Source organism: Drosophila serrata, unplaced genomic scaffold (genome assembly GCF_035046125.1).
Source record: "Drosophila serrata isolate PLE 108 unplaced genomic scaffold, ASM3504612v1 contig_272, whole genome shotgun sequence".
Taxonomy (NCBI): Eukaryota; Metazoa; Arthropoda; class Insecta; order Diptera; family Drosophilidae; genus Drosophila; species Drosophila serrata.
Window position 1 is genome coordinate 6,437,904 of NW_028257170.1, and position 23,719 is coordinate 6,461,622.

A 23,719-nucleotide genomic window follows, 5' to 3' on the forward strand; every position below is an offset into this window, starting at 1 on the left:
TCTTGCATTCATTAAGGGACTACACGACTACACAAAGGTTTCAGTAAGATTAATTAACATAAAAATGAATATAAAAATAGCAATAATAATAATTATTTCAATAATTGTTTAATTCGACTATATAAATTTGTAATGATTTATCTAGCTAATTAACTGAGATACCGTTACATACATAATTGAAAATACACTAAGCACTTGAAGTCAGCTATACTTCTCCCGCTAATAATTACCCACAGTTCTCGGAGTTGAGTTTTCTGCATTTTTCTTTTATTTTTTGTTGCTTAATGTTAAAACATAATAATAATAATAATAATAATAATATATATATTTATATATATATATTCAGTTATATGCCTATCAAACTATGCGCTGTGTTTACGGATGCTTTTGCCTGTTGCTCTGTTTGTTTTCACAATTTAATTTATTTTACACACAAAGAATTTGTTTAGAATTGTTTTTGTTTTTGTTTAGCTTAGAGTTTTGCTGAATTACATCGATTTTTGTCATTTTACCATGATTTTTCTTTTATTTTGGGAGTGTATTTTACAAGATTTATCTTCTCGCTAGTTGTATAAAATTTGTCTATTTTGTAGAAGGTTTGGGCTCAGGGATCGGGGTAGGGACTGGGCGACGCCAATGTGTTTGGTCAGTTTGCACATAAACCATAATGCACCACGCACTTAGAGCCTAGTAAACCGTGATTCACAATAATAATGAATGATGGATGATCGTGAGCGACGCTAATAAGAACATAATTGATTTCGGAGTGCAGCGTACGCTCCTTGCCATTGAAAATTTGTTAATTATGCATTTGCGTTTTACCTAAGTTAAACTATTTGAAAAATCTTAGCCTAGTCTGTATGTACAAATGGTTGTTGTTTTCTTTTTTTTGCAGACCGATTTGGGTTTCAGTTTTATACAATTATTAATTGGTAATTACAAATTACATCTCGCATTTTTTGTTACGAAATTATTAACTAAATTCAATGTATGTTTTAAATACGGATATCTTGTTGCCTTTGTTTTGATGTGTGTTTTGTTTGTTTTTCTTGCTGTTTTGCTAAACTTGCTTCCGGTTTTAAAAACCATTTCTTTTCTCTGCAATTCGGTTTCTACGAGCGCTGTACCTTTCCGTTCGCTTAAATCTAGGAATTATGCTTGGTTTTCGTTTAACAAACTAAGCTAAAATAATTAAATATATTATTAATTATGTTTATATCGTTTAGATAAGGCCGTCAATGCAGTTGATGCAAACTTTATGTTACTTTTTAATTACATTTTAAACGCCCGCTGACTGCGCGTTCTCCTTACTTTACTTTCTCTTCGTTTACTTTTTACTCTTTACTTTTACGTTACCGTGGTTTTCTTGGTTTGTTTTTGGATTGGATTGGTTTGGTTTGAGTTTTACAGACAATTTATTGGAGGCGGGGAAATAAAAGAGCTTTAAGTCTTAAAATTACAAGTTACGATTTAAGTAAGGTAAATATATAAAATGGAGAAGGGGTCGCCTAACTAAAAAAAATAAAACAACAACGAAGGGACGACGCGACGCAGTTCAATTTGAGGATAAATTATGTAAAATTGTGTATATTGCAAATGTATAATGAACTCGTAAAGCTGGAAACGACAGCGACAGTCCAGGGAGTAGGAGAAGGCGGCGGAGGAGAAGACGGTGCTGCTGCTGCGAATGATGGACGACGATCACTTGAGGTATGTCTTGAACAGCAAGGAGCTGCGACAGAATTCGCGCTCCTGCTCCATATAGAAGAGCATGTCGCGCAGGTTGACACGCTTAATGCGTGGCCGTAACGTGGTTGGCGCAGATCCCGAGCTGCTCAGCAATCCGCCGCCACTCGAACCCTTTTTTTGTGAAAGAAAACGTAACTTTATTAGTATGCTATTTGGAGAACAAAGAAGACTTCTTTTGAAATAACTAATTTATTTAAGCAAATATGTATAATTATTTGGAATTTACATACCACTCCCGCACTGGCGGCTTCCCCGTCCAGCTTCAGTTTTTTTCGTGGTCCAATCGCCTGTAACGCCGTCAGATTCGCGTCCCGCTGGCGCAACTCCTCCATCTCAGCACGTTGCATCTCCTTGGCCTAGAAAATCGAAAGATTTGAACACAGATTTCTCGGAAAGAATAATCCGTGCGCCCATCTTACCCTCGCCTTCATCTTGGCCTGTTCGGGATCTTCAACTCGCGACCGCGACTTGGCCGCCCGCAGCAACATCTCTCGCTCCAACTCCTCGTGCCGCTTCTGCTCGGCCTTGTCGAGCTCCTCTAAAAACTTGATTTGACCGCGCACATCCTTAGCGGGCTCATAGCGAGGATCCAACTGTAGACAGGAATTATCGTATTTAATGAAACTTAATTCGGGTTCATTAGTTCTAGAAAGTCTACCTTGATGACATCAATGCGGTGCTCCGCTATCACAGCCAACTTTTCCACGATGTTCTTTAGCCGTTCCTGGCAGGCGTGCGATATCAGAACGGCCACATCCTGCGCCGGCTCGTCTAGGCCCGCTTCTGACGTAATGGCCCGTATCCGGGCCTGGAGCGCGGGTAGATTGAGGAACACCTCGTCCTTGCAGGACCGTATCTGGGTGCCAATGTTTTCCGTACAGCCGAGTATCCGCTGCGACTCCTCTGCCAGATTAACGCCACCCATGGCAGCCACATCATTGATATCATCGTCGCCGTACATCGACGAGGACATGGAGCTCTGCTGGAAGAACGAGTTGGCCGCCGCCGCCGCTGCTCCGCCTGCACTGTTCAACTTGGCATCCTCCATTGCGTCACGTTTCTTTTTATTCAACGCCGCCTTGCCGATCATTGGCGACGCCTTTGCCATCGTCGTTTTGGCTCCAATTGGCGTTAGCGAAGCTGTGATGTGGGCCGGATGCAGCGACGACGATGCCTTAATCTCCACCAACTTCGCTTCGAAGTGATTGTTATTGTTGTGGTGCAACGAATTTTGCATCTGCTCACGGGCACGAAGTGCCTCCGGCGGCAGGTGCACCGTGGGCAGCGACGGTATCGGTAGCGTTGTGGTTGATGCAGAGTTTAGCGTGGATATAACAGATAACGTGGGTGTCGGCGGCGGTCCGCCCGAGATGGCAGCCAGCGAGGGTGGATGCAGGCTGGGCGTAATCGCCTTAATCTGCGTTTGGCCCACCTTGACGGCAGTGAGTTTGTTCGTACTGGGCGCACTATTCGGCGGCCGGGTGGTGGCACGGATCTGCACCGATCCTGTGCGCTGCAGGGCATTTTGCGGTCCACGAATTTGCACAATGTTCTATGGGAAGATTCGTTCAAGTCTTTTTCTCGATAATGTACAAATTTGACTTACCGCCTGTCCAGGCACTTGTAGGGAGGGTATCTGGGAGCGAATGGCTCCCGTGTTGACCAGCCGTGGAGCCGTAGGCAGCCGTATGTTGGGCGGCTGCTTTGATATCGTTGTGTGGCCAATGGTGGGTCGCGGCTGACCCAAGGCATTTGGCGATATCATGCGCACCTGCGTTTGTCCAATTGTTGTCGTCTGGCTGGGGCCGATCGGACGGATTTGCGCTTGGATTTTCTACATTTCAGATCACAGTAAATAATTTTAGATAAATCGGAAGATAGAAAGAGTGCATTTCGAACTTACCGGCAGCTGTGGAGGAAGTCCGACCAGTCCGAGCACATGTTGCGGCGGGGGTTTGATACCCTCGATGACCAGCTCCTTCGTGTAGAGCGCTTGCCGTAGCAGGGGCAAGCTCTTCTTGAGGAATCCTATCAGACAGGGCTGCGGGCTAGCGTTGAGCAAGCGCTCCAGGCGGTCGCAAAACTCCTCCGGCTCCACATTCGCATTGACCAGCTCCTGGATGAGGGTGCGCACATTCTTTTCCACCGGCTTCGGTTCCCGTGTCGACAATTCGATTAAATTGGCTAGAAACTTGCGACACTTTTCTTTGGTATTCCCCTGTTGCGTGGTCGTCGTCGCCGCTGTTGCCGTCGTACTGCTACTGGTGCTGCTCACCGCTGTGGTCACTGTGCCCGTGGCGGCTCCACCCACATTGTTCGACTGCTGCTGGGCTGGTATCGTTTGGATTTGCGTTATCTGTGGCAGGTGCGGCGCCTGCGTATTCAGTTGGGTCAGGTGCGGCGGCTGCGATGCGTTCGTATAACCCCCGCTGGCCACTGAATTCACAATTATGTTGTTGGAGGCGGTGGTGTTGGTCAGAGACTGTGGACAATAAAACAAAGGCGTTAATACCGGGAATTTAGGACACGGATTTCCATGAATAGTAGTGCAAAATTAATACTAAAAAGCGTTAGAGAATAATTAATGTAACAAATATATATTTTATATAGCATAATAAAGATTGTGATAACGATGATGATGGATGGTTCTTTCGTTTTAATTTTTAGGATGGGCAGGTCCTGGTTCAGCCTCCAAATGTGTGTGCAGGGGGGCAGGGCTATGACTAGGGCAATGGTAAATGAGATGATCGTTATAGTAAAATGCCTGCCCAGTGCAGTGATTATAAAAATGTAACTTATTAAATTGAGAATTTGTTCTCTTCTTTTTTGTAATTTTGGAAAATAATCTACAATCTTTGATTTCACATATTTCAGAGACTAAAATCATTGCAGTAAGCACTAGCTCAAGGCATTGTACTATACAGTATTATTTTCGTCAAGGAACCATTCTTTTAAGAAAGTCTGGTCTCCCCATAAATATATATAACACAGCAGCCCAGCACACATCATTGGTAAGCCCTCTTTAATGATATTTTTGGCCTGAATCAGCAACTCGTGGACAGCGCAAGCGCGTATAACTAAATTGAATCGAAATAAGGAGTTGTATCGAAATTACACAGACAGTTACACAACGCAGCATGCAAAACGTAGCTAAGTATACATATATCATGTATATATATATGGGTAATGCAATCGTATATGAAGAGAGTATTCTGAATAAATCAAAATTTCAAGTTCGTTCGTGGGACGACGAACCAAAAAAACGGAACTGAAGCATATAGGCGTATGTACGTAGTAGTCATAAATAAGATTAAAAATCCAAATGCATAACAGACATAAGAGAACAGAGGAGAGAAGAGCAAAAAATATAAAGGACATATCGAGGACATGTATCCTGACAATGAAGGTGAATGCATCTCTTTACGTTTTGCTTAATCTTTATGGTGGCCGCCACATTGGCGGCAGCTGCTGCAGCGGCAGCCGCAGCGGATGCCTGTTGCTGCTGTTTATGTTGCTGCTGCTGCTGGGCCTTGAGATGCTGCTGTTGCTGTTGGAGCTTCTGCTGTTGCTGCTGTTGTTGGTTAGTAGCGGGTTTGTTGTTGTTGTTGTTGGTAGAGGTGGTGGTGTTGGTGGTGGTGGTGGTGGCATTGATAATACTGTTATTATTGTTGTTATTATTATTGCTGGATGGGACTGTGGTGGATGATGTACGGACAATCGTTTTGCGCAGTGCTATGCTAGTGCTGGCTGTGCTGCTGCCGCTGGTGGCTTGCTGTTGCTGCTGCTGCTGATGTTGCTGCTGTTGTTGTTGTTGTTGTTGTTGTTGTTGTTGTTGGTATCTACTTACAGCTGCAGCCGGCACAGTTTGCAGACGAATCTGTGTTGTTGTGGGATGATTTGTAGTGCTTGTCGTGTTGCTGTTGTTACTATTGTTGCTGGTATTGGTTATAGTCTGTGTCACCGTCGGCGGACCCGTCGTCGTGCCCACGCGCAACAGCTGGAATCCGTTATCCGTCTTGACCAGCAATGCCGGGGTCTGGCCCGTATTTAGTGTGCTTAAAGTTATCTAAAAGTAGAAAGAGAAGACAGAGATACTCGGTTTTCATCTGCTGGACCATGGTCTGTGTGTGTTTCGGTGAATGTGTATGTGGAGTGGACGGTGGGCGGGCAGTGCACATGTGTGTGAGGGGAGTGGGTTAGAGGTGGGTTAGGCGGGAGCTCTTTGTGGGGTCAGTTAGTAGAGAAGAACCCACCACAACAACCGTTTAAGAGAGGTCTAATCAAATTCATCATACTTACCGATGGACTCTGCGGTCTCACGCCCGCCATGTGCGAGTTGATCACCACACGGCTAAGCGGATTGGTGGGCACATTCTTCTGCTGCTGCTGCGTCGGGGCTTGGTGGCGCATGCCCACCACCACGCCCGCCGGCAGCATCGAGTTCAGCAACGGCTGACCGGCCTGGGAAAAATACAGACATTATTAATACAATTAATCAATCGAACGATCATCACTCGGTTATCTCATGAAAGTTTTCATAATCTATTAAGGCAGAGGAAGCAATAAGGTGTTGTTTGGTTGGTTGGATTCTAAGTCAAAGCCTACAGCATGCAGCGGTCCCAGTGGGATTTTCGTCCGTCTGAGCCCCAGTCTACGGATCACAAATATATGGCGGTATTTATGTATATTTCTAATCCGATTTGTGTGGTGCTGATCGATTTGGTATATTTCCTCGTTCAAGGCGTATGTTTCGGCTAATTGTTCTACATAAAGCGAGTGTTGTAAGCAAAATAGTTCTACAAAAACATAATGATAGCAGGACCTTAAGGTATAAATGAAGCAGGTTTGTGCTTGGGTTTTGGGTTCGGGAAAAATTTTGATTGGCGGGGAATTCCTAGAGTATTTAATCTAAAGCAGGTAAGTTAAATTTCCGACTGTTTAGGGATTTTAAATGTTTTCGCAGCTCGAAAACCTTAAATAGTAAATAACTATCTAAGGATTTTAAACTTGTGGCCTTTCTAATTTAGAAAACTGTAGAAAAATGGACTCATACTCATTATAATTTCAAATTACGAATTGTAATTTAGTTTAGAAATAAGGAATATATTTTGGAAGAAGGTATAAGCTTGGATTATCAGATAGGGATATTGGAGACACTTCATTCTTGTATGTTATGGAACGCTTCTCGGATTGGGTACAGTAAAGAAAGCTCTAGATGAATGCATTAAGAACGATAATGAAATAAAACCAAGCGTGTATGTGTGTGTTGTTGCATTTACTACAATCCGACTCGAAAGAAGGAGGAGAGGAGGAAATTTGGACGAGTGATACGGCCGACTTGCGATCGCCTAGCGCCCGAAGTGGGTGGGTTTAGCTTTAATGTGGATACCTGATTGATGGTCTTGGTCATGGTTACGATTCCTGCTGGTGCACTTGAGACTAGACCCGCCGGCAGGGTGACAGCATGGTGGTTGGATTTAATAACTAGGGTTTGTGTTTGGGTGGCACCTACGGATTGCGTCTGCTGCTGCGCCTGCTGCTGTTGCACCTGGTGGACCTGCGCCAGTCCCGGATGGTGCTGGCCCCCAATCCCCGCCTGGATGGTCTTGATGGTGGTGGTGTTCGGCAGCTGGGCCGTCGAGATGACAGTGCCGGGATTGCCGGCTATGTTGATGGTGCCATTGGGCAGCGGCTGGCTGGTGAACGTTATGCGGTTGCCGGCAGCTGTCTGGCTGGTGTTCATCGTGCTGAGGAGTCTGTGTGCAGGGTCGTTGGGCGGTGTGAAGGTGTATCCTTGGAGAGCTTGGTGAACTCGCGTTCTGTGTGGTAGATCCTGACCGATCAACTGCTAGCACACATTCTGTGGTGGCGATTCACACGGGACACTGACTTTTGCATGCTGCGCGCTCCAGAAGCGAACTGCAAGGTAAGGGGAAGCACTTTAGTATTTATACGGCTCGGGCGACGGAGCAGGTAATTTGCGGCTTTGACCGATCACTGCTGCAGCTGCTGCCACAAGTCCCGGCTACCTGGCCTGGTCATAAACCAATAACCGAACCGAAGCCAGACCCAGCAGATGGCTGGAGACGTGGGAGCACCACTCGACACAGACGGAAAGCACACGCACGCACGAACATCACTGGTAGGTAAAAAGGCAACTGCATTCACCTTGGCCAGAAAAACCCGAGGAACGGACGCGGGCGCTCCGCTGACTTATTCACGCGGCTGCTGCTGCGCTGGCTCCCTCGCACTTGCACTCTCCGCCTTCCTCCTGGCGCTCGCCTCTCACTAGCACCTCCGTTCCCTTCTTCCGACCGCCCGTCCCGTCCCGTCGCGTGTGTTATCTGGCGTTGCGTTTTCGCTGCCGCTGCCTTTTGTTTTCTGCCTTCTGCGTTCTATCCACTTTCTCGATCGGCAGTGGCGCTGGGGCTTTCCTTCGCACACACACACGCGCGCGCTCGCACTGGAAGAATGCTTTATTTTGATTATTTTGATGTACAAAAAATTTGGCAGCGACGGTGCGAGAACGCCGCCATTTTCACGAATGCGCGTGCAAAGCGAAAATTGAGTGGGTCGGCGTTGCCAGAGGGCTGCGAGAAAACTCTAAGTGCGTGGTCTGGCAACGCTATACGTTCATGCGGGCAAAATTAAGATGTTTTCAAAGGAGTTTGCACCAATTTAAACTTGAATAAAAATTTTAATTCATTTCAACAACAAAAGAATTCATATTTGACCCCCTTAGATTCACACGCGCTGGGGACATGCGACGACCCACCGCACACAACTCAAATGGAGCATCGTGCCAGTTTGGCAGCCATAGTATTAGTAATTTCTGCTTTTGCGGGCAACGGGCGGGTGGTGGCATGTACCCGTGTCCATGTGTGTGTGTATCAGTATCAGTTTTGTACAGCCTGCAACAGTCGGTGGCAGTTTTGCGGCCGTGCGGCCAAGGCACTCACTTCAATTCATTTTGCGTTTGAACTCTGTGCACTGGAGCGCATTTTAAACGACTTTCCGTTGCGTTTGCTGGCGATTTAGCCGAAAACCGAGTAAATAATGTTTTGCGGACCGCCGAGGTCGGACGAGTTATAAGTGTGACCGCAGAATTATTCACAAATTACGCCGTCTGGCAGGGTTGCCAGATGAAAATTTGGCTTTCCTCCTAAAAAATCTTTATTTTGACCCAAAAATTGCAGTTTCCACCTAGATTAAAAAAATCATTTAATTTCAATTTCTATCTTACTATTTTGTTAGTTGGTTTTCTGTAATTATACAATGAATTTTAAAGCGTTTATTAAAAAAACTGATACAGGTTAATAAAAACCAATAAACTTTCCACTTAAAGAACTATATTTTTTAATTTCTTAATTGTTAAATAAATAAGATGAACTAAACACTTATGGTAGAATTATGTGCTTATATTTTTAACAAGTTTTCGTAAATATATGTACATTTTAAGAATGTGAATATTAACTATCTTCTTGAGAGCAAAACATGCTTGAAAACCAGTAATGGAAAAACTTATATATTACGATTCGTCATAAAATGTTAAGTAATTAATTAATTAAACATCGAAAGTTTCTTTTAAGTTTAAAAATTTGTTTAACTTTAAAATGGTTGACAATAATTTAAATAATAAATTATGAAATTAAAGTTTTAAAATATAAATATAATAATAATATAATAATAAAAGAGCACAGAAACGCTCCCGGAATGGAAATGCATTATTTTTTCGTTATGGTTTTTTAAACTTTGATTTATAAAAAAAGAAACATATAGAGAAAAGTTCACAACTTTTTAAAATTTATTAATATTGTCTAAACTATTATTTTAGTCTTCCAATTTATTAAGCCAATAAATAATAACACACAAAACCATTCGAAATATAATTAATGACTTTTTTACTTACTTATGTATTTTTTTTAATTAAACTTAAATTAAACTTAATATGCAATAATCATATTCGTGTATCGATGTATCGACGGCTCAACCCTTTTATTAATTTGTAATCGATTCAAGTGTGACCAGTAGCGCGAAAACATCGATATCAGTTTTCGCAGCTCGCCGGCTAGAGCTATCGACGATTTTCTCAGCAAGCCAACCAAAATCAGGTAATTAAAATTGCAATAACGTGCTTAAACTGTGTGCTGCTTGTGGAAAAAGTTTAGCTCCGAAAGGGTTCCCCGCCGGCCCTCGCTTGCATGTCTGCTACACACGCGAAAAGTGCGTCTGAAGTTGGCCGGAAAAAATCAATAGCCGTAAGCAGAAAACGAATGAAAAAGTGGAGGGGGCGCTCCGTCTCCTTGCCTTTGATTTACTTGGGCTGCGGTCGGCGGCGGCGGCTCCTCTCCATTGACATGACGTGACTAAGTCCACTTTGACATTACAGCTATAAACAGGCTATTACCCGGAAAGCACATATAAATTCCTGAATAAATCCGCATAAATATTGACAGCCGAATAGCGAATGTAAGTAACACACATCACATTGAACTAGCATGTCTTTGGTGGTAGGGTGGGGAAATGAGAAGGGGTTCATCACCACAAACAGATTGGCAACAAATTCGATTTCCGTAATTACAGCTACCAGAATGGCGAACAACAACTACGCCGGGTTTAACTACGGCGGCACCCAGTACAACACGGGACAGGTCTCGTACCCGGCGGTAACCAACGCCACCTACGCGAACGCGGCGGCTTACCAAAACGCTGCTGTGGCTGCCGGCCAGGGTGGCTATGCAGCGGCCGGGGGTCCTGGCGGTGGCGCTGGCGCCTCCTCAGGGCCAGGGGCGGGCGGTTACGGTGGCTACGGCGGTGGCGGTGACTACCGCAACGCCATTCAGTCGTACGACGCCACCAAGACATTCTACCAGCAGTCGCCGGCCAGCTACAACGCCCCGGGCTCGGCAGCCGCAGTCAGCAAGACGCACTACTCGGCTCCGCCAGTTAAGAACCCGGTTAAGGGCAAGATGGACAAGTCCAATGGCGGGCCAAAGCCTCAAAACTCCGCTCCTTCGGGTGGCAACAACTACGGCTACGACACTGCCCTGTATAACGCGGCCAGCATGTACGTGGCCCAGCAGCACCAAGGCGGACCGCAGAAGCCGAACGGCGGGCCAAATAGTTGGTATCAGCGCAAGATGGGACCCACCATTCCGGGTGCACCCGCTCTTCGCGGCATGCGACCTAAGGCGCCACCACGCCCACAGCAGCTGCACTACTGCGAGGTGTGCAAGATCTCATGCGCTGGTCCGCAGACCTATCGCGAACATTTGGAGGGCCAGAAGCACAAGAAGCGCGAGGCCTCGCTCAAGATGTCGGCCAGTGCAACAAGCACCACCCAGAACCGTGGAAACAACTACCACTGCGAACTGTGCGACGTCACCTGCACAGGCACCGATGCATATGCGGCCCACGTTCGCGGCGCCAAACATCAGAAGGTAGTGAAGCTGCATCAGAAGCTAGGCAAACCCATTCCCTCGGAGGAGCCAAAAAAAATGGGCAAGATTAACTTTGTGCCAGCCGCTGCTGGGGCAGCCGGAGCAGGTGCAACTGGAGCTGGCATTAAGACTGAGGGCGGCGCCAACGAGGGTAATTCACCAGATGACCTAGATGACAATCTGGACGATTCGCTGGGTGAGAACTCAGATAACATTAAGCCGGTGGGCGGCGAGTATATCGAAGAGGTCAAGGACGAGGAGGGTAAGATTTTGAGCTTCAACTGCAAGCTCTGCGACTGCAAGTTCAACGACCCCAATGCCAAAGAGATGCACATGAAGGGGCGTCGTCACCGCTTGCAGTACAAGCGCAAGGTACAGCCCGATCTGGTGGTTGATTTCAAACCAACACCTCGCCAGCGTCGCCTGGCCGAGGCTCGTGCTCAGCGGGCGATGATGTCGGGCCACCGCGGTGGTGAGGACCATGATGGCGGCAACTACTGGGACGAGCAGCGTAATCGTCAGTACAACGAGGAGTATGACTACAATAACTGGATGTCGCGCAGCTTTGGAGGTGAGTTCGCATTAGATAAGGTTTGAGTAAATAGAAGTCCAAGTCCATGGAATAAATATCTATGTTCATTTTATTCACATATTAAGATTGATTGAGTATTTTCCAAGGTAGTAAAATAGATAAGTACTTGCTTTATATCATTATGTAGTGCTAAACAAAACTTGAGGTATCTTTGTCAATTATTATTTAATATTCCCATTAAAGTATGAATTCGTAATTCAGATCATGACCTATAAACCAATCATATATCATGTATATACATTATTCTTATGCACATACAATATTTATTTTTGCAGGCGCCCAGCGCTTTGGACGCATGGGCAATGGACCGCCACCGCACTTTGGCATGATGCCCGGTGGCAATGTCCGTCGTCCCGAAAGCACCGATGATCGCCACGCCATTGCGCGTCACGCCGAGATCTATCCCAAGGAGGAGGAGCTGCAGACTATCCAGCGTATCGTCTCGCACACTGAGCGTGCTCTCAAACTGGTCTCGGACGCCCTGGCCGAGCAGCCGAACGATGCGGGTGCGGCTGCCAAGAAGGATAAGAGCGATAAGCCATCGGAGAAGGATGGACGTGACAACCAGATCTTCTCGTTCCACAAGGATGCCGATAACGGCGGCAATGTGGTACGCATCCTCAAGGGAGTGATGCGCGTGGGCTACTTGGCCAAGGGCCTGCTCCTACACGGTGACAATGCCGTCGAGCTGGTTGTGCTCTGTGCTGAGAAGCCGACAGCTGGTCTTCTGCAGCGTGTAGCTAATGTGCTGCCCGATAAACTGAAGGAGGTGGCAGGTAAGTGTAGTCCTTGATTACTTATATTCTTAAACAACATTTCGGTTGTCCTATTTGAGAGGAACAGAAAAACAAAACAAAACTTTTTCCAGAGAAATGGCTTGAGTGACAAATGCGGCAAAAAGCCAAAAACTTAATCAAGAATTAATCGCAAAAAAGTTATATTACAAATACGTACTTAGCTTGGCCAATTTCACTCTGTGGCTAGCAGCGCAGGTGAATTTGGCCAACTGGAAGAGCGGCTTGAACTAGTTAAATATATATAACGAAAACACTTCGGAGTGCTAAGATGCCAGCTGCCCGGTGCACATGGCAATGGATCCGTTCGCAATTCGCAATTCATTACACGATCACGACGACGGGCAATTTGTGTGGAAAAAGTCAACAAAAAAAAAGTAAATTAAGTTTAAAAAAAATGCAAAGTAATTGTACATAGTACGTAGGACAACTACAACTGTTGAGCCCTGTTGTTGCGGTGGACCTCTGAGATTGCCACTCCCGCCAAACCGCGCCCAACGCCCCCAGCCAACATAGCCAACTAATAGCGAATAAAATCGTAACGTATTTGCCGTTTTCAGCTTTTCTCTCTGCAGGATAAGTTTCGAGCCTCGAGCCTTAGCCTAGAAGCTCGCGAGAGTCCTAGAGTCTAGAGTGTGTCGTTCAGTCGTTATAGCCGTCTGTAGCTAGCTATAGCTCAGCCCTCCCAAGGTTGCTCGTTTGCTGCCTACTCCTCCCGCTCGGCTGCTGCTGCTCCGTTCTTCTGCTCCACTCCACATGCACAACCACCACCAGAAACGGATCTCGTCACGGTAACAAGCGGGCGGACGGTCTCGGACTCGGATGCAATGCCACAGTCCAGCCTCCAGTCATCAGTCTAGAGTGGTGTGGTCTCTCGTGGCCTCGATGACAAACAATCAAACTTAACCAACTGCAATTCATTCGTACCAAAGGAATATATTTATACAAAGTTTAGCGCTCGTTTGCCTCGCTGTTCTACGGTTCAAGCATCCTTTCAATTCCTACTCGTCTCCGGATGAAACTTTGTGTAAATAAAGTCCTTTGACATGGCCAAGAAGTTGAACAAAACACAACCACACGCCAAGAAGCAATGCGATTGATCCACACACATACTTTTGGGAAAAACAATGCAAATTGCTTGAGCCAAAATTGCAGCGCCGATATGCGCCGCCTCATCTATTACTCGAAACCCAAGCAAATATGTATATCTATACTCTGTAATGTCGTATACATATATATGTGTCCAACCGGCCAAGTTGTGTGTATCAAGCTTGATTGTCAATCGAAATAAGAAGTAAAATCATGAAAAAATTGCGATCGAAATTTGAGCGAAAGCTGACAAAGGCAAGGCAATGGCCAACGTCTCCCGCAAGCAACCCATAAATTTCGCTCAATGTTTTTTGCAAGTAAAACTAACCAACCAACAAGAAAATATAATCAAGAATCTAAAAAATAATTCCGTTCAATTCAGAATAATCAAAAGTAATCCAAAGTCCAAATTCAGTAACTCGGTACGGTTTGGGCAGGAGGCTTACCCCTTCTAAATGGAATTGCAACGAGCGTAGATGCCGATGAGTTTCGACTCCTGGCTTTCGTCGAGCTTGCAATCCCGTTTACGTAACCCAACCTACCGAGTGAACGGCTAGAGATCCCGATCCCAGCACGCAAGTCAAACGAACGATGATCCTCGTCTCCTGTTTGCTGGGAACCGAGGAGCGGATACGTGGATCGTGGGAAGAAACAAACATTAGTCGTGCTAATCCATACGTGCATCAATCAAGTCCATTTGATCCGAATGTTTGCCAATCACTATTTGTACTTTTCGGGCCCACACTGGAATTTTTGCTTCACTCACAATGTTTGTCTCTTTATCCAAGTCAAATCGAATCTAAGAATTTTTCGATGTTTGCCCCCTTCGAATACGCGTCCTCTGACATTTTCCTCCTTTGCTTTGCTCCCTCGATTTCAGGTGACGTTCCAGTCAACTATCGCGTGGAGGTCAACGCCGACGATGCCGCCGTAATTGTACTGGACGAGGCCGTTTCTGTAAAGATAACCCTTACATCGCCCCTGCTGCGTGACACCAGTCCCTCCGACGCTTCGGCCAATGACGTTGGCGAGGGTGATGACGAGACCTTGCCGCGTGAGCCGTGCCTCCGTGTAAGTATTCAGACTCTTGTAACTTCCCCCTTGTAATGAAGAACTAAAGAAAATCATATATTACTTGCAGGCTTTAGCTGACTTGCGTCATGCCAAGTGGTTCCAGGCCAGGGCCACCGGCCTGCAGTCGTGCGTGATGGTCATTCGCATCCTTAGGGATCTGTGCCAGCGCGTTGCCTCCTGGCAGGCGCTGCCTCAGTGGTCGCTGGAACTGCTGGTGGAGAAGGTAATCTCTTCGGCTGGTTTTCCCATCTCACCCGGCGACTGTATGCGCCGCATTATGGAGGCCCTGTCCTCCGGATTTCTGATTAACGGTCCGGGTCTGCTGGATCCATGTGAAAAGGACCCTACCGACGCTCTGCTGGAGTTAACCAAACAGGAACGCGAGGATCTTACTGTGTCGGCACAGTTATTCCTGCGTTACATTGCCTTCCGTCAAATTTACAAGGTGCTCGGCATGGAGCAGCTGCCGGCCATGAAGTTTCCCATGCGTCCGTGGCGTATTAATCGCAAGCGGCGTAGGTCATCCGGCAAGGCAGGTGGCGCTCCCGGCGGCGAGGCCGAGGGCAACGACATGGACGATACCACCGGCTCCGACGAAAAGGTGGCCAAGAAGGACGCCGCCGGGGGGAGTGCCGCAAGCGCCTAAAAGCCCGCCGAAGGCAATAGATTATACATCTACACGTAGTTGGCTATACTAATATTACAATTTCTCTCACGATTAACTATAACTAACTCGTATATCTCCAAGCAAGAGTATTCAACTCCCATTTTGGCTCATCATGGTCAGGGAGCTATGCATGTTCAACATGTGGCACTTGGAAGAAGCCCCTATTAATCTATAAAATCTTTAACTTACAATATTTAACGGATCGATCATTACAACTTGTATTTTTCTAGCATTAGTGCAAAAACGGAAGGCAATGTATTCCAATTTAGATGTGAACACATATTGGTCCTTGGTCCTCATGCGTTCCACACACAAATATAAACATGTAAAAGAACGAAAAAGATTTTAATAAACCGTAATGAACAAATATTATCTATATAAATTTTTTGGTGATTTTTCGTTCGCATTTGTCGCACACTTTGGATGATTAAGAACAATTTGTAATTTATAAATCAGTACAAAACAAAAAGGGGGTATATTATGGAAAAGAAGCGTTTATAAATAATTGCTCCATTTCGAAGTCTTGCTACTGAGAGAAGTTGCTTCATTGTGAGCCGGACGCTTTGTGGCCTTCGAGGCAAGGCCTTTGGATCTGTTAAAGTTCATAGAGATTCCATCACTGAGTTTCTCCCTTACCGCTGTTACTTTCGCAGGGCGTACTGCAGACTTTTGAGTAACCTCAATGGGTTCATCCACATAATCTGCCCACTTGTTCTTGGTTTTCTTTAAGGGACTGTTCTTCTGCTTTTCAACTGAGCCATCCTGCTGATCCAGCTGATGCTGAGCGGATAAGAAAAGATTTTCCTCCATACGTTCCTCCTGTTGCCCACGCTCCAGGTTCATTTGTTGCACCTTAGCGCGGCATTCTGGTCCTGATCCTCGAAAGAACTCTTCCAGAAAATCCTGCTTTTGGCGGCATATTTTGCATTCCCATTTGTTGCCCTTTTTCACCAAGTCCACCTAAAAGGGATCAGATTAATTCAGTGCATGAACTTCATTTATAATTTCAGACAAGAACCTGGTACATTTTGCATTGGATGCATTGCAAAACACGAATTTGCTGAGACATTTTAAAACGGATTTAAATTGCAGAAAACCCTCGCAGATGTGTTAGTGAGACCGTGCCTCGTTTGGTTAAATATATCACAGATGTCGGTTTAAACTAAGTTAATTTTCAGATAAAATGATAATATTATACATTACACTATAAATATTTTTATCCCATATATCTTCTATATACTGCTGATCATAATCAAAAATTAGATTAAATTCCAAATATTAAGCTTCAGTAAAATACTAGTTCCGGCTAAGAACTAGGCCATTGAACATGTCGGCGGTTTCACGTGCGCGCCCATCCCTGGTGCAAAATATAAACAAACTTGATCGGAGGAGCGCTATCATAGCGATTGGCGTTTTCTAAATATGCGTTTGGTAAGTCATGCAGGTCCAGGTTTATAGAAGCACCTTTATCAGCGGAAGTGACTTGACTCTCTTGCAGTATTGTCTCAGCGGGGACTTGGCCAAGCCATGTTATATCATTACGTTCAAGGGCCTGAGGATAATGCTTGACTGCGGCCTGACGGAGCAGACGGTGCTGAACTTCCTGCCGCTGCCCTTCGTCCAGTCTTTGAAATGGTCCAACCTGCCCAACTTTATACCTAGCCGGGACCACGATCCACAGATGGACGGTGAGCTGAAGGAGTGGTGTGGCCGGGTGTTTGTGGACTCGACGCCGGAGTTCAATCTTCCGATGGATAAGATGCTTGACTTCAGCGAGGTAGATGTGATACTTATCTCGAACTATCTTAATATGCTGGCCCTGCCGTACATCACGGAGAACACTGGATTCAAGGGCAAGGTCTATGCCACGGAGCCAACGCTGCAGATTGGCCGGTTCTTCCTCGAGGAGCTTGTCGACTACATCGAGGTGTCGCCCAAGGCCTGCACCGCACGCCTGTGGAAGGAGAAACTCCATCTGCTGCCTAGCCCGTTGAGCGAGGCGTTCCGTGCAAAGAAATGGCGCACCATCTTTAGCCTCAAGGATGTCCAGGGTAGCCTCTCGAAGGTGACCATTATGGGCTACGACGAGAAGCTGGACATTCTGGGGGCCTTCATCGCCACCCCAGTGAGCTCTGGCTACTGCCTGGGCTCCAGCAACTGGGTGCTAAGTACGGCCCACGAGAAGATATGCTATGTGAGCGGTTCGTCCACGCTGACCACACATCCTCGGCCCATCAATCAGTCTGCACTGAAGCACGCCGATGTCCTTATCATGACCGGGCTGACACAGGCGCCCACTGTTAATCCGGACACCAAGCTGGGCGAGCTTTGCATGAATGTGGCGCTAACAATTCGAAACAACGGATCCGCTCTGATTCCGTGCTATCCCTCGGGTGTAGTTTACGATCTTTTTGAGTGCTTAACCCAAAACTTGGAGAACGCCGGTCTCAACAACGTGCCCATGTTCTTCATATCCCCGGTGGCTGACAGCTCTTTGGCCTATTCCAACATCCTCGCCGAGTGGCTTAGTTCGGCCAAGCAGAACAAGGTGTACCTACCGGACGATCCTTTTCCACACGCCTTCTACCTGCGCAACAACAAGCTGAAGCACTATAACCATGTCTTTTCAGAGGGCTTTAGCAAGGACTTTCGGCAGGTAAGGATTGCATATATTTGTGAATGATCCAGTATAGTTATTAATCCAATATTTTCCACCTTTAATCACAGCCCTGCGTGGTCTTCTGCGGTCACCCGAGTCTGCGCTTTGGCGACGCCGTCCACTTCATTGAAATGTGGGGAAATAATCCCAACAACTCGATCATATTCACGGAGCCGGACTTTCCGTATCTGCAGGTATTAGCGCCGTTCCAGCCACTGGCCATGAAGGCCTTCTACTGTCCCATCGACACCTCGCTGAATTACCAGCAGGCCAACAAGCTAATCAAGGAGCTAAAGCCAAACGTCCTGGTCATTCCCGAGGCCTACACGAAGCCGCATCCCTCGGCGCCGAATCTTTTCATTGAGCAGCCGGATAAGCAGATCATTACTTTTAAATGTGGCGAAATTATACGATTGCCGTTGAAGCGGAAACTGGATCGCATTTACTTAACGTCGGAGCTGGCACAGAAGATTTCGCCGCGCGAAGTGGCCGCTGGCGTAACTTTCTCCACACTAACGGGCGTTCTGCAGGTGAAAGATAAAGTGCACTGCATCCAGCCATGCTCGGAAAGCGGAACTCAGGACAACCCCAGCTCGAGTGCCAGCGGCAGTGCACCGACCAAGGAGGATGTACTGAAGAACGTGAAGTACGAGTACGGCAGCATCGACGTGGAAGCCGTAATGAAGCGGCTGGCGCAGGATGGCTTTTCCAACATCAAGTTGGATCGAACTGGCGGCGCTCTTACACTCAATCTGGTCGCCGAGGATACTGTGATCAAGTTTGAGGATAATGAGACGCACATTATCTGCGGCGGAAAGCCCACAACACGTCTTAAACTACGGGACACTATCATGAAGTGCTTACAGAGTTTCTAAAAACAAAAACATATATATTTCTTAGACCTAAAAAACAACATCCTGATTTAAAGCTTAGTTCTTGACTTCCATTACCACAGAGCAACGCTTGCAGGTCTCCTGCTCATCGTCATGCAGACTATAGCGACGACAACGCGGACAGAGTGTGGTCTGTAAATTGGTGATAGTTAAGCTTAAATCGCTATTATCGGCCTCTTCGAGGCAGACAGATCCCACTTGGAGTAGCTCGCACAGCTCGGAATTACTCAGGGGTTCACCCAGAACAGGATGGAGTTCCTGCAGGAGCTTCAGTTTGCTTCCTTTAATGGTCACATCTAAATGCCAGGTGTTCACTTCTCCAGCCTGTTGATTTATCAGACGTTTTACATCTAACGCTGCGTGTACAATTTCTGTGGCTTTTCTGTCCTCCCATTCTGCATTCGCTCCGACCCTCTGCTCATGAAAAGCACCTCCAGATACATCGTAGTAGCTCCAGCTTTCTTCTACCAAAAATGGGACAATAGGCCACAGGCTCTTGCACAGCTGTCGGTAGCACTGTGTGAGTGTCTGGCGAATGGCCAGCAGCTCCTGGTCATTGCCGCAGTACAAACGATCCTTAATCAGATGGACATACACGGCGGATACCTGGTTGGCCACAAAGTTTTGGATGCAGGCCACCACGCGATTGTACTCGTAGGCGTTGTAAAGCTTCGCCACCTGAGAATGAGCTCACGTTAGAGGAAGATCATACACATTGTACTCTACTTACCTCCGATTCAAACTCCACCAACTGGCTCAGCAAATATCTATTGAGATAGCTCCTATCAGGGAGTAGTTGCTGCTCCTGGTCGGCTCCTTTCTCTCCAATCACCCCCTTCAGGTAACGTAGGGTGCCACGCATTTTGCTCACATTCTCGGCCGCCTGTTGTAGTAGCTTATCACTCACCGTTATGGACATGTGTTGGGTGCCATGTGAGGCCACCCACCAACGAAGAGCATCTGTGCCGTACTTCTTCGTTATCTGTTTCGGTGAGATGACATTTCCCAGCGATTTGGACATTTTGTATCCCTTCTCGTCCACTGTAAAGCCGTGCACAAAGAGCGCCCTTTCAATAGATGACAATTAACGATAGTTTCTACAATAGGACTATATCATCTTACTTGTAGGGAGCACATCCTCGAGCAGCTATGCTCATGAGCAGCGAGGACTGAAACCATCCGGTGAATTGGTCATAGCCCTCTAGATACAGGTCTGCCACTTTATCGTTCTTCAGCACAGCCGACCATGTACTGCCCGAGTCGAACCAAATGTCCAGTATATCACTTCCTTTAACGAGATCTTTGACTTCATAGCCTAGTTCCGTTGCAATATGCGCAGGTACGAGTTCCTCTATTGGCTTAACCCACCAGAAGTCGATGGAACCCTCTTGACGCAACAGCTGGCAGAAATGTTCTATCAGAGCGGAATTTATAACCACCTTTCCGCTCTCCCGACTGTAGAGAACGGGTATGGGAACGCCCCACGCCCGCTGTCTGGAGATGCACCAGTAGGGACGTTTTTGCAGCTGCGTCAGCAATGCCCTCTTGCTAGCCTCGGCGTTCGTTCGGGGATAGATCTCAACTTTCTCCAGTGCCTCCGCAGCCGGTGTCTTTAGTTTCTCCGTATTGATGAACCATTGCTCGCTGGCTCGAATAATCACAGGCTGCTTGGTCCGCCAATCAATGGGATACGAATGCTCCAGCTTGGCGGAGTGAACTACATCCTTGGCTATGTGCTGTAGGACTAAAGGATTCCCTTGATCCAGTACTGATTGTCCGCGTAGAAAGCTGGGCGCCTCCTTGGTGTAAATACCCTCCTTGTTCACCAAGCACTTGACGGGTATTTTTCTGGCCAGACTGACCAGGAAATCCTCTGGCCCATGGGCAGGTGCAGTGTGAACCAAGCCCGTGCCCTTGCTATCCTGCACATGGCTCGCGTCGAAGAAGGGTAAATCTGCCTTCTCCTGGTCTATCGGATGCTTATACGTGAGCTTGCCTAGGGAGCTGCCACTAAGAGTCTGAATCACCTCACATTTAAGCTGCGTACTGGCCTCGAAGTCTGCCATAAGAGCTTTAGCCATGAGATATAGCTCGTCTGTGCTGTGATCTTGGAGTCTCACCAAAACGTACTCTAGGGACTCATTGTAGCAGATCGCTTGATTGCTCGGCAGTGTCCATGGAGTTGTAGTCCACACGAGCGCATATATACGCTTATATTTGACATCTAGATCCAGTCCGTTTGGGTTGAGTGCAAATCTCACATATACCGAGGGACTTATGTGACTGGGGTCATATTCCAGCTCTGCCTCCGCCAGTGCTGTTCTGATGGAAGACCGATAAGTACAGCTTTAACGAATCACAGGTGTTGCAGATGTTACCTGGACGATGGTGACCAATAGACCGGCTTCAAGTCCCGATAGACAAGACCCCTTTCGTAGAGATCGTAGAACATCTGGAGTTGATTAACTACAAACTCCGGCTGGAAGGTCATGTAGATATCGTTCTTGCGCCAGTTGGCCAATATTCCCCAGCTGCTGAACTCATCCTTTTGCGACTGTATCGCCTCCAAAGCAAAGGCGCGGGCTGCAAGAAATATTTTTTAGTGATTTGACGCTGCAAGGCAAGGGAACAACTCACACTTTTGCCGGATTTCCTGCGCATTTTGTCCTGGGGCAGCACTCGTGGCCTTGAGCTCAATGGGCAGACCGTGACAGTCCCAGCCGGGAATGTAGTTGACTTGCTGACCATGGGCCACTCGCTGTCGCAACGTCACATCCTTCAGGATCTTGTTGACGGCGTGGCCCATGTGCAGTTGGCCATTGGCGTAGGGCGGCCCGTCGTGCAGCACAAAGGTGGGTATCCTTTTATCAACTCCCTGCTGCTGTTCCTGCTCCTGGTACTCGTAGGACACTGCAATCTTCTTCTACGAGACAGAGACACCTTTAAGTTTTAGATTTCTCAGCAGCAAGTCACCAGAAACTTACCTCCAAGACCAGACGCTCCTGTTCCTCACGTTTGGCTGCTGTCAGGCGGTTGGGAAACTTTGTCCTCGGCAGGTTAATGGTGTCTGTATATTTTTTTGCATCTTTCCTAGCCGCTTTCACACAATATAAACGATTTCCAATGCGAAAATTAAAAATTCGGAGCATTTTGCAGCCGAAGAAGAGGAAGAGCGTAAACGTAACAGCGCCGGCAGTGTGTGTGGAACGTAAGTTCCGTTTACACAGCGTATGCGGTGTGGATCGTAAATACGAATTCACGTAAACTTTAAATACAAATTATTTTATTGACTTTTTTTAAATTATTATTTCAGATATTTTAATTTATTAGAATTGTTATTTTGAATAATATTTTTATGTAGTTAAGTATTTTTATGTACATATTTTATTATTATTGGCCAGCTCCGGCATCCACAATTTGTTAACATTTTATAAGGAGTTACATCGATTAAATTGGCAAAAATGGTAATATTTTATAATTTAAAATTGAATATGTAGACTTATTAATCTAATAAAAACTTACGTAGAAAATTTTGCGGATTCAAATAATCGCCTGGTTTGGCTTAGCATTCGCTGGCATTCCAATATCGGCCACTGAAAGGGAGTTGAAAGAGAGTGTCACTCTCTCTTCCCGTTTATTACGCTGCATTCCGATATTCCAATAAATCCCGCCATTTCCTTGGCATTTTTCAATCGCATTTGTATTGTTCGGCCGGGAAACGCGACGCGCTAAAGAAAAATGTGCGAAAAATAGGAAAACGGCCGGAAAAATCGCGGATTCTGCGCCTATTGGTGAAAAACCAGCCCTCCGGAGGGTTGAGAAACAGATCAACATGCGAAAATCCTAATTGAACGCCTGAAAATCTACTGCCGAGTGGCGTACGCATTACATTTTGTTTGTTGGCATAAAGAGAATATAAACGTGAAAGTGAAACTTAAATGTGCCAGTGCTTTAAACAAGTCCCGCTAGTTTCCGTCTCGTTTTCGGAGTTTATTTATTTTGTATTTTTTTTGTGGTTCAAAAGGCATATTTTCTCTGGCCTGAATTTTTATCAGTGTATACTTTGTGCATTTCAAGGAAGAGAGAGAGAGAGATGAAGAGGAAAACGCTTTCGCCGTTTGGACAACAAACAACAGAGTGAGTGAGAAGAGAATTAATTTTTCATGCTCTCTTTATAATGGTTTTCGTCGCCTTAACTTCGCCGTTAGATATTTGCCCTTGAAAATTGAATGTAAACAAACCAAACTCTCACGGAGAGCATACTGCTCTCTCACGGGAAGTATTTAGATCCTGGAATGTGATCCACATTTGTGGACTTGAAGCTCTTAGGCGGTGTTTGTTTTGATTGCCTATAAACAAAAATTGAATTTATGTTTAAATAAGAAATACGAATAATCCGAATTGAAAATCATTAAATAATTTATTTTTAAGTACTATTTTTATGTAAGAAATTATTAATAAATGTAAATACAAATGTATATACATATGTTTAATCTATATTATATAAAGCTATTATATACGATTTTACACGTAATCAAAATCTTATTTTTATGAGCTTTAGTTAGTTTTTCTTTTTATAAGCTTTTTAATTTAATAACCCAATTTAAAATGCAAGGATTTCGGCGTTCCGAAATTAGTTTAATTTCTTGGTTCACTTTCCCTCTACTATCTTTAGTACAACAAAATAATAATATCAAATATCGTTACTGGGCTATGTTCCCCTATATACTGAAAATGATATAGGAATGTAAAATTGGGAATC

At 45.9% G+C, this 23,719-nt stretch overlaps 5 protein-coding genes and 1 long non-coding RNA gene across 21 annotated transcripts; 3 read left to right on the top strand and 3 right to left on the bottom strand.

Annotated features, from left to right (window-relative positions):
- Positions 1 to 245: 245 nt before the first annotated feature.
- Taf4 (TBP-associated factor 4) lies at positions 246 to 8,880 on the bottom strand. Of its 14 annotated transcripts, none has more exons than XM_086833125.1 (11): positions 8,709 to 8,880; positions 7,918 to 8,223; positions 7,262 to 7,668; positions 6,049 to 6,210; positions 5,597 to 5,815; positions 3,653 to 4,231; positions 3,356 to 3,583; positions 2,408 to 3,301; positions 2,169 to 2,342; positions 1,980 to 2,105; positions 246 to 1,860 (listed from the first exon to the last, which is right to left on the bottom strand). In XM_086833125.1, the coding sequence occupies exons 3-11, from the start codon at positions 7,490 to 7,492 to the stop codon at positions 1,702 to 1,704; spliced, it is 2,772 nt and encodes a 923-aa protein (XP_086689251.1). In that variant the 5' UTR covers positions 7,493 to 7,668; positions 7,918 to 8,223; positions 8,709 to 8,880; the 3' UTR covers positions 246 to 1,701. The 14 variants fall into 14 exon arrangements, with proteins under 14 accessions (XP_086689251.1, XP_086689245.1, XP_086689252.1 ...); XM_086833119.1 differs by having other exon boundaries at positions 5,174 to 5,815; positions 7,139 to 7,668; XM_086833126.1 differs by having other exon boundaries at positions 7,918 to 8,212; positions 8,709 to 8,852.
- An 889-nt stretch (positions 8,881 to 9,769) lies between these two features.
- On the top strand, positions 9,770 to 15,787 carry Zn72D (Zinc-finger protein 72D). Of its 3 annotated transcripts, none has more exons than XM_020961168.2 (6): positions 9,770 to 9,860; positions 10,139 to 10,218; positions 10,333 to 11,760; positions 12,057 to 12,557; positions 14,545 to 14,735; positions 14,806 to 15,787. In XM_020961168.2, exons 3-6 carry the CDS (start codon positions 10,341 to 10,343, stop codon positions 15,382 to 15,384), a joined length of 2,691 nt encoding a protein of 896 aa, XP_020816827.1. In that variant the 5' UTR covers positions 9,770 to 9,860; positions 10,139 to 10,218; positions 10,333 to 10,340; the 3' UTR covers positions 15,385 to 15,787. The 3 variants fall into 3 exon arrangements, with proteins under 3 accessions (XP_020816827.1, XP_020816826.1, XP_086689264.1); XM_020961167.2 differs by having other exon boundaries at positions 9,785 to 10,007; XM_086833138.1 differs by lacking the exons at positions 14,545 to 14,735; positions 14,806 to 15,787 and adding an exon at positions 13,136 to 13,366 and having other exon boundaries at positions 9,785 to 10,007.
- On the bottom strand, positions 15,732 to 16,526 carry LOC110190737 (MRN complex-interacting protein). The gene is made up of 2 exons (XM_020961359.2): positions 16,424 to 16,526; positions 15,732 to 16,365 (listed from the first exon to the last, which is right to left on the bottom strand). Exons 1-2 carry the CDS (start codon positions 16,472 to 16,474, stop codon positions 15,901 to 15,903), a joined length of 516 nt encoding a protein of 171 aa, XP_020817018.2. The 5' UTR covers positions 16,475 to 16,526; the 3' UTR covers positions 15,732 to 15,900.
- A 55-nt stretch (positions 16,527 to 16,581) lies between these two features.
- Positions 16,582 to 19,370, top strand: IntS9 (integrator complex subunit 9). The gene is made up of 3 exons (XM_020961267.2): positions 16,582 to 16,836; positions 16,904 to 18,061; positions 18,133 to 19,370. Exons 1-3 carry the CDS (start codon positions 16,828 to 16,830, stop codon positions 18,937 to 18,939), a joined length of 1,974 nt encoding a protein of 657 aa, XP_020816926.1. The 5' UTR covers positions 16,582 to 16,827; the 3' UTR covers positions 18,940 to 19,370.
- IleRS-m (Isoleucyl-tRNA synthetase, mitochondrial) lies at positions 18,933 to 22,207 on the bottom strand. Its single transcript, XM_020961266.2, has 6 exons — positions 21,942 to 22,207; positions 21,595 to 21,880; positions 21,336 to 21,540; positions 20,080 to 21,279; positions 19,688 to 20,024; positions 18,933 to 19,635 (listed from the first exon to the last, which is right to left on the bottom strand). Exons 1-6 carry the CDS (start codon positions 22,104 to 22,106, stop codon positions 18,994 to 18,996), a joined length of 2,835 nt encoding a protein of 944 aa, XP_020816925.2. The 5' UTR covers positions 22,107 to 22,207; the 3' UTR covers positions 18,933 to 18,993.
- Positions 22,208 to 22,984: 777 nt separating this feature from the next.
- LOC147643519 (uncharacterized) lies at positions 22,985 to 23,435 on the top strand. The gene is made up of 2 exons (XR_015271814.1): positions 22,985 to 23,094; positions 23,166 to 23,435. It is a non-coding gene; the product is annotated as an uncharacterized LOC147643519 (long non-coding RNA).
- The last annotated feature ends 284 nt before the right edge of the window (positions 23,436 to 23,719 follow it).

Coding starts and splice junctions, on each gene's coding strand:
- Taf4 (XM_086833119.1), bottom strand. CDS start 7,492: ATGAACACCAGCCAGACAGCTGCCGGCAACCGCATAACGTTCACCAGC. Junction 3,584..3,652: donor GACTTCCTCCACAGCTGCCG/GTAAGTTCGAAA, acceptor TCTGAAATGTAG/AAAATCCAAGCGCAAATCCG. Junction 2,106..2,168: donor AGGCCAAGATGAAGGCGAGG/GTAAGATGGGCG, acceptor TCGATTTTCTAG/GCCAAGGAGATGCAACGTGC.
- Zn72D (XM_020961168.2), top strand. CDS start 10,341: ATGGCGAACAACAACTACGCCGGGTTTAACTACGGCGGCACCCAGTAC. Junction 12,558..14,544: donor TAAACTGAAGGAGGTGGCAG/GTAAGTGTAGTC, acceptor CCTCGATTTCAG/GTGACGTTCCAGTCAACTAT. Junction 14,736..14,805: donor CGCGTGAGCCGTGCCTCCGT/GTAAGTATTCAG, acceptor TATTACTTGCAG/GCTTTAGCTGACTTGCGTCA.
- LOC110190737 (XM_020961359.2), bottom strand. CDS start 16,474: ATGTCTCAGCAAATTCGTGTTTTGCAATGCATCCAATGCAAAATGTAC. Junction 16,366..16,423: donor TCCAATGCAAAATGTACCAG/GTTCTTGTCTGA, acceptor GATCCCTTTTAG/GTGGACTTGGTGAAAAAGGG.
- IntS9 (XM_020961267.2), top strand. Junction 18,062..18,132: donor TTAGCAAGGACTTTCGGCAG/GTAAGGATTGCA, acceptor CTTTAATCACAG/CCCTGCGTGGTCTTCTGCGG.
- IleRS-m (XM_020961266.2), bottom strand. CDS start 22,106: ATGCTCCGAATTTTTAATTTTCGCATTGGAAATCGTTTATATTGTGTG. Junction 21,280..21,335: donor TATTGGTCACCATCGTCCAG/GTAACATCTGCA, acceptor GTCTTCCATCAG/AACAGCACTGGCGGAGGCAG. Junction 20,025..20,079: donor CGAGGATGTGCTCCCTACAA/GTAAGATGATAT, acceptor ATCTATTGAAAG/GGCGCTCTTTGTGCACGGCT.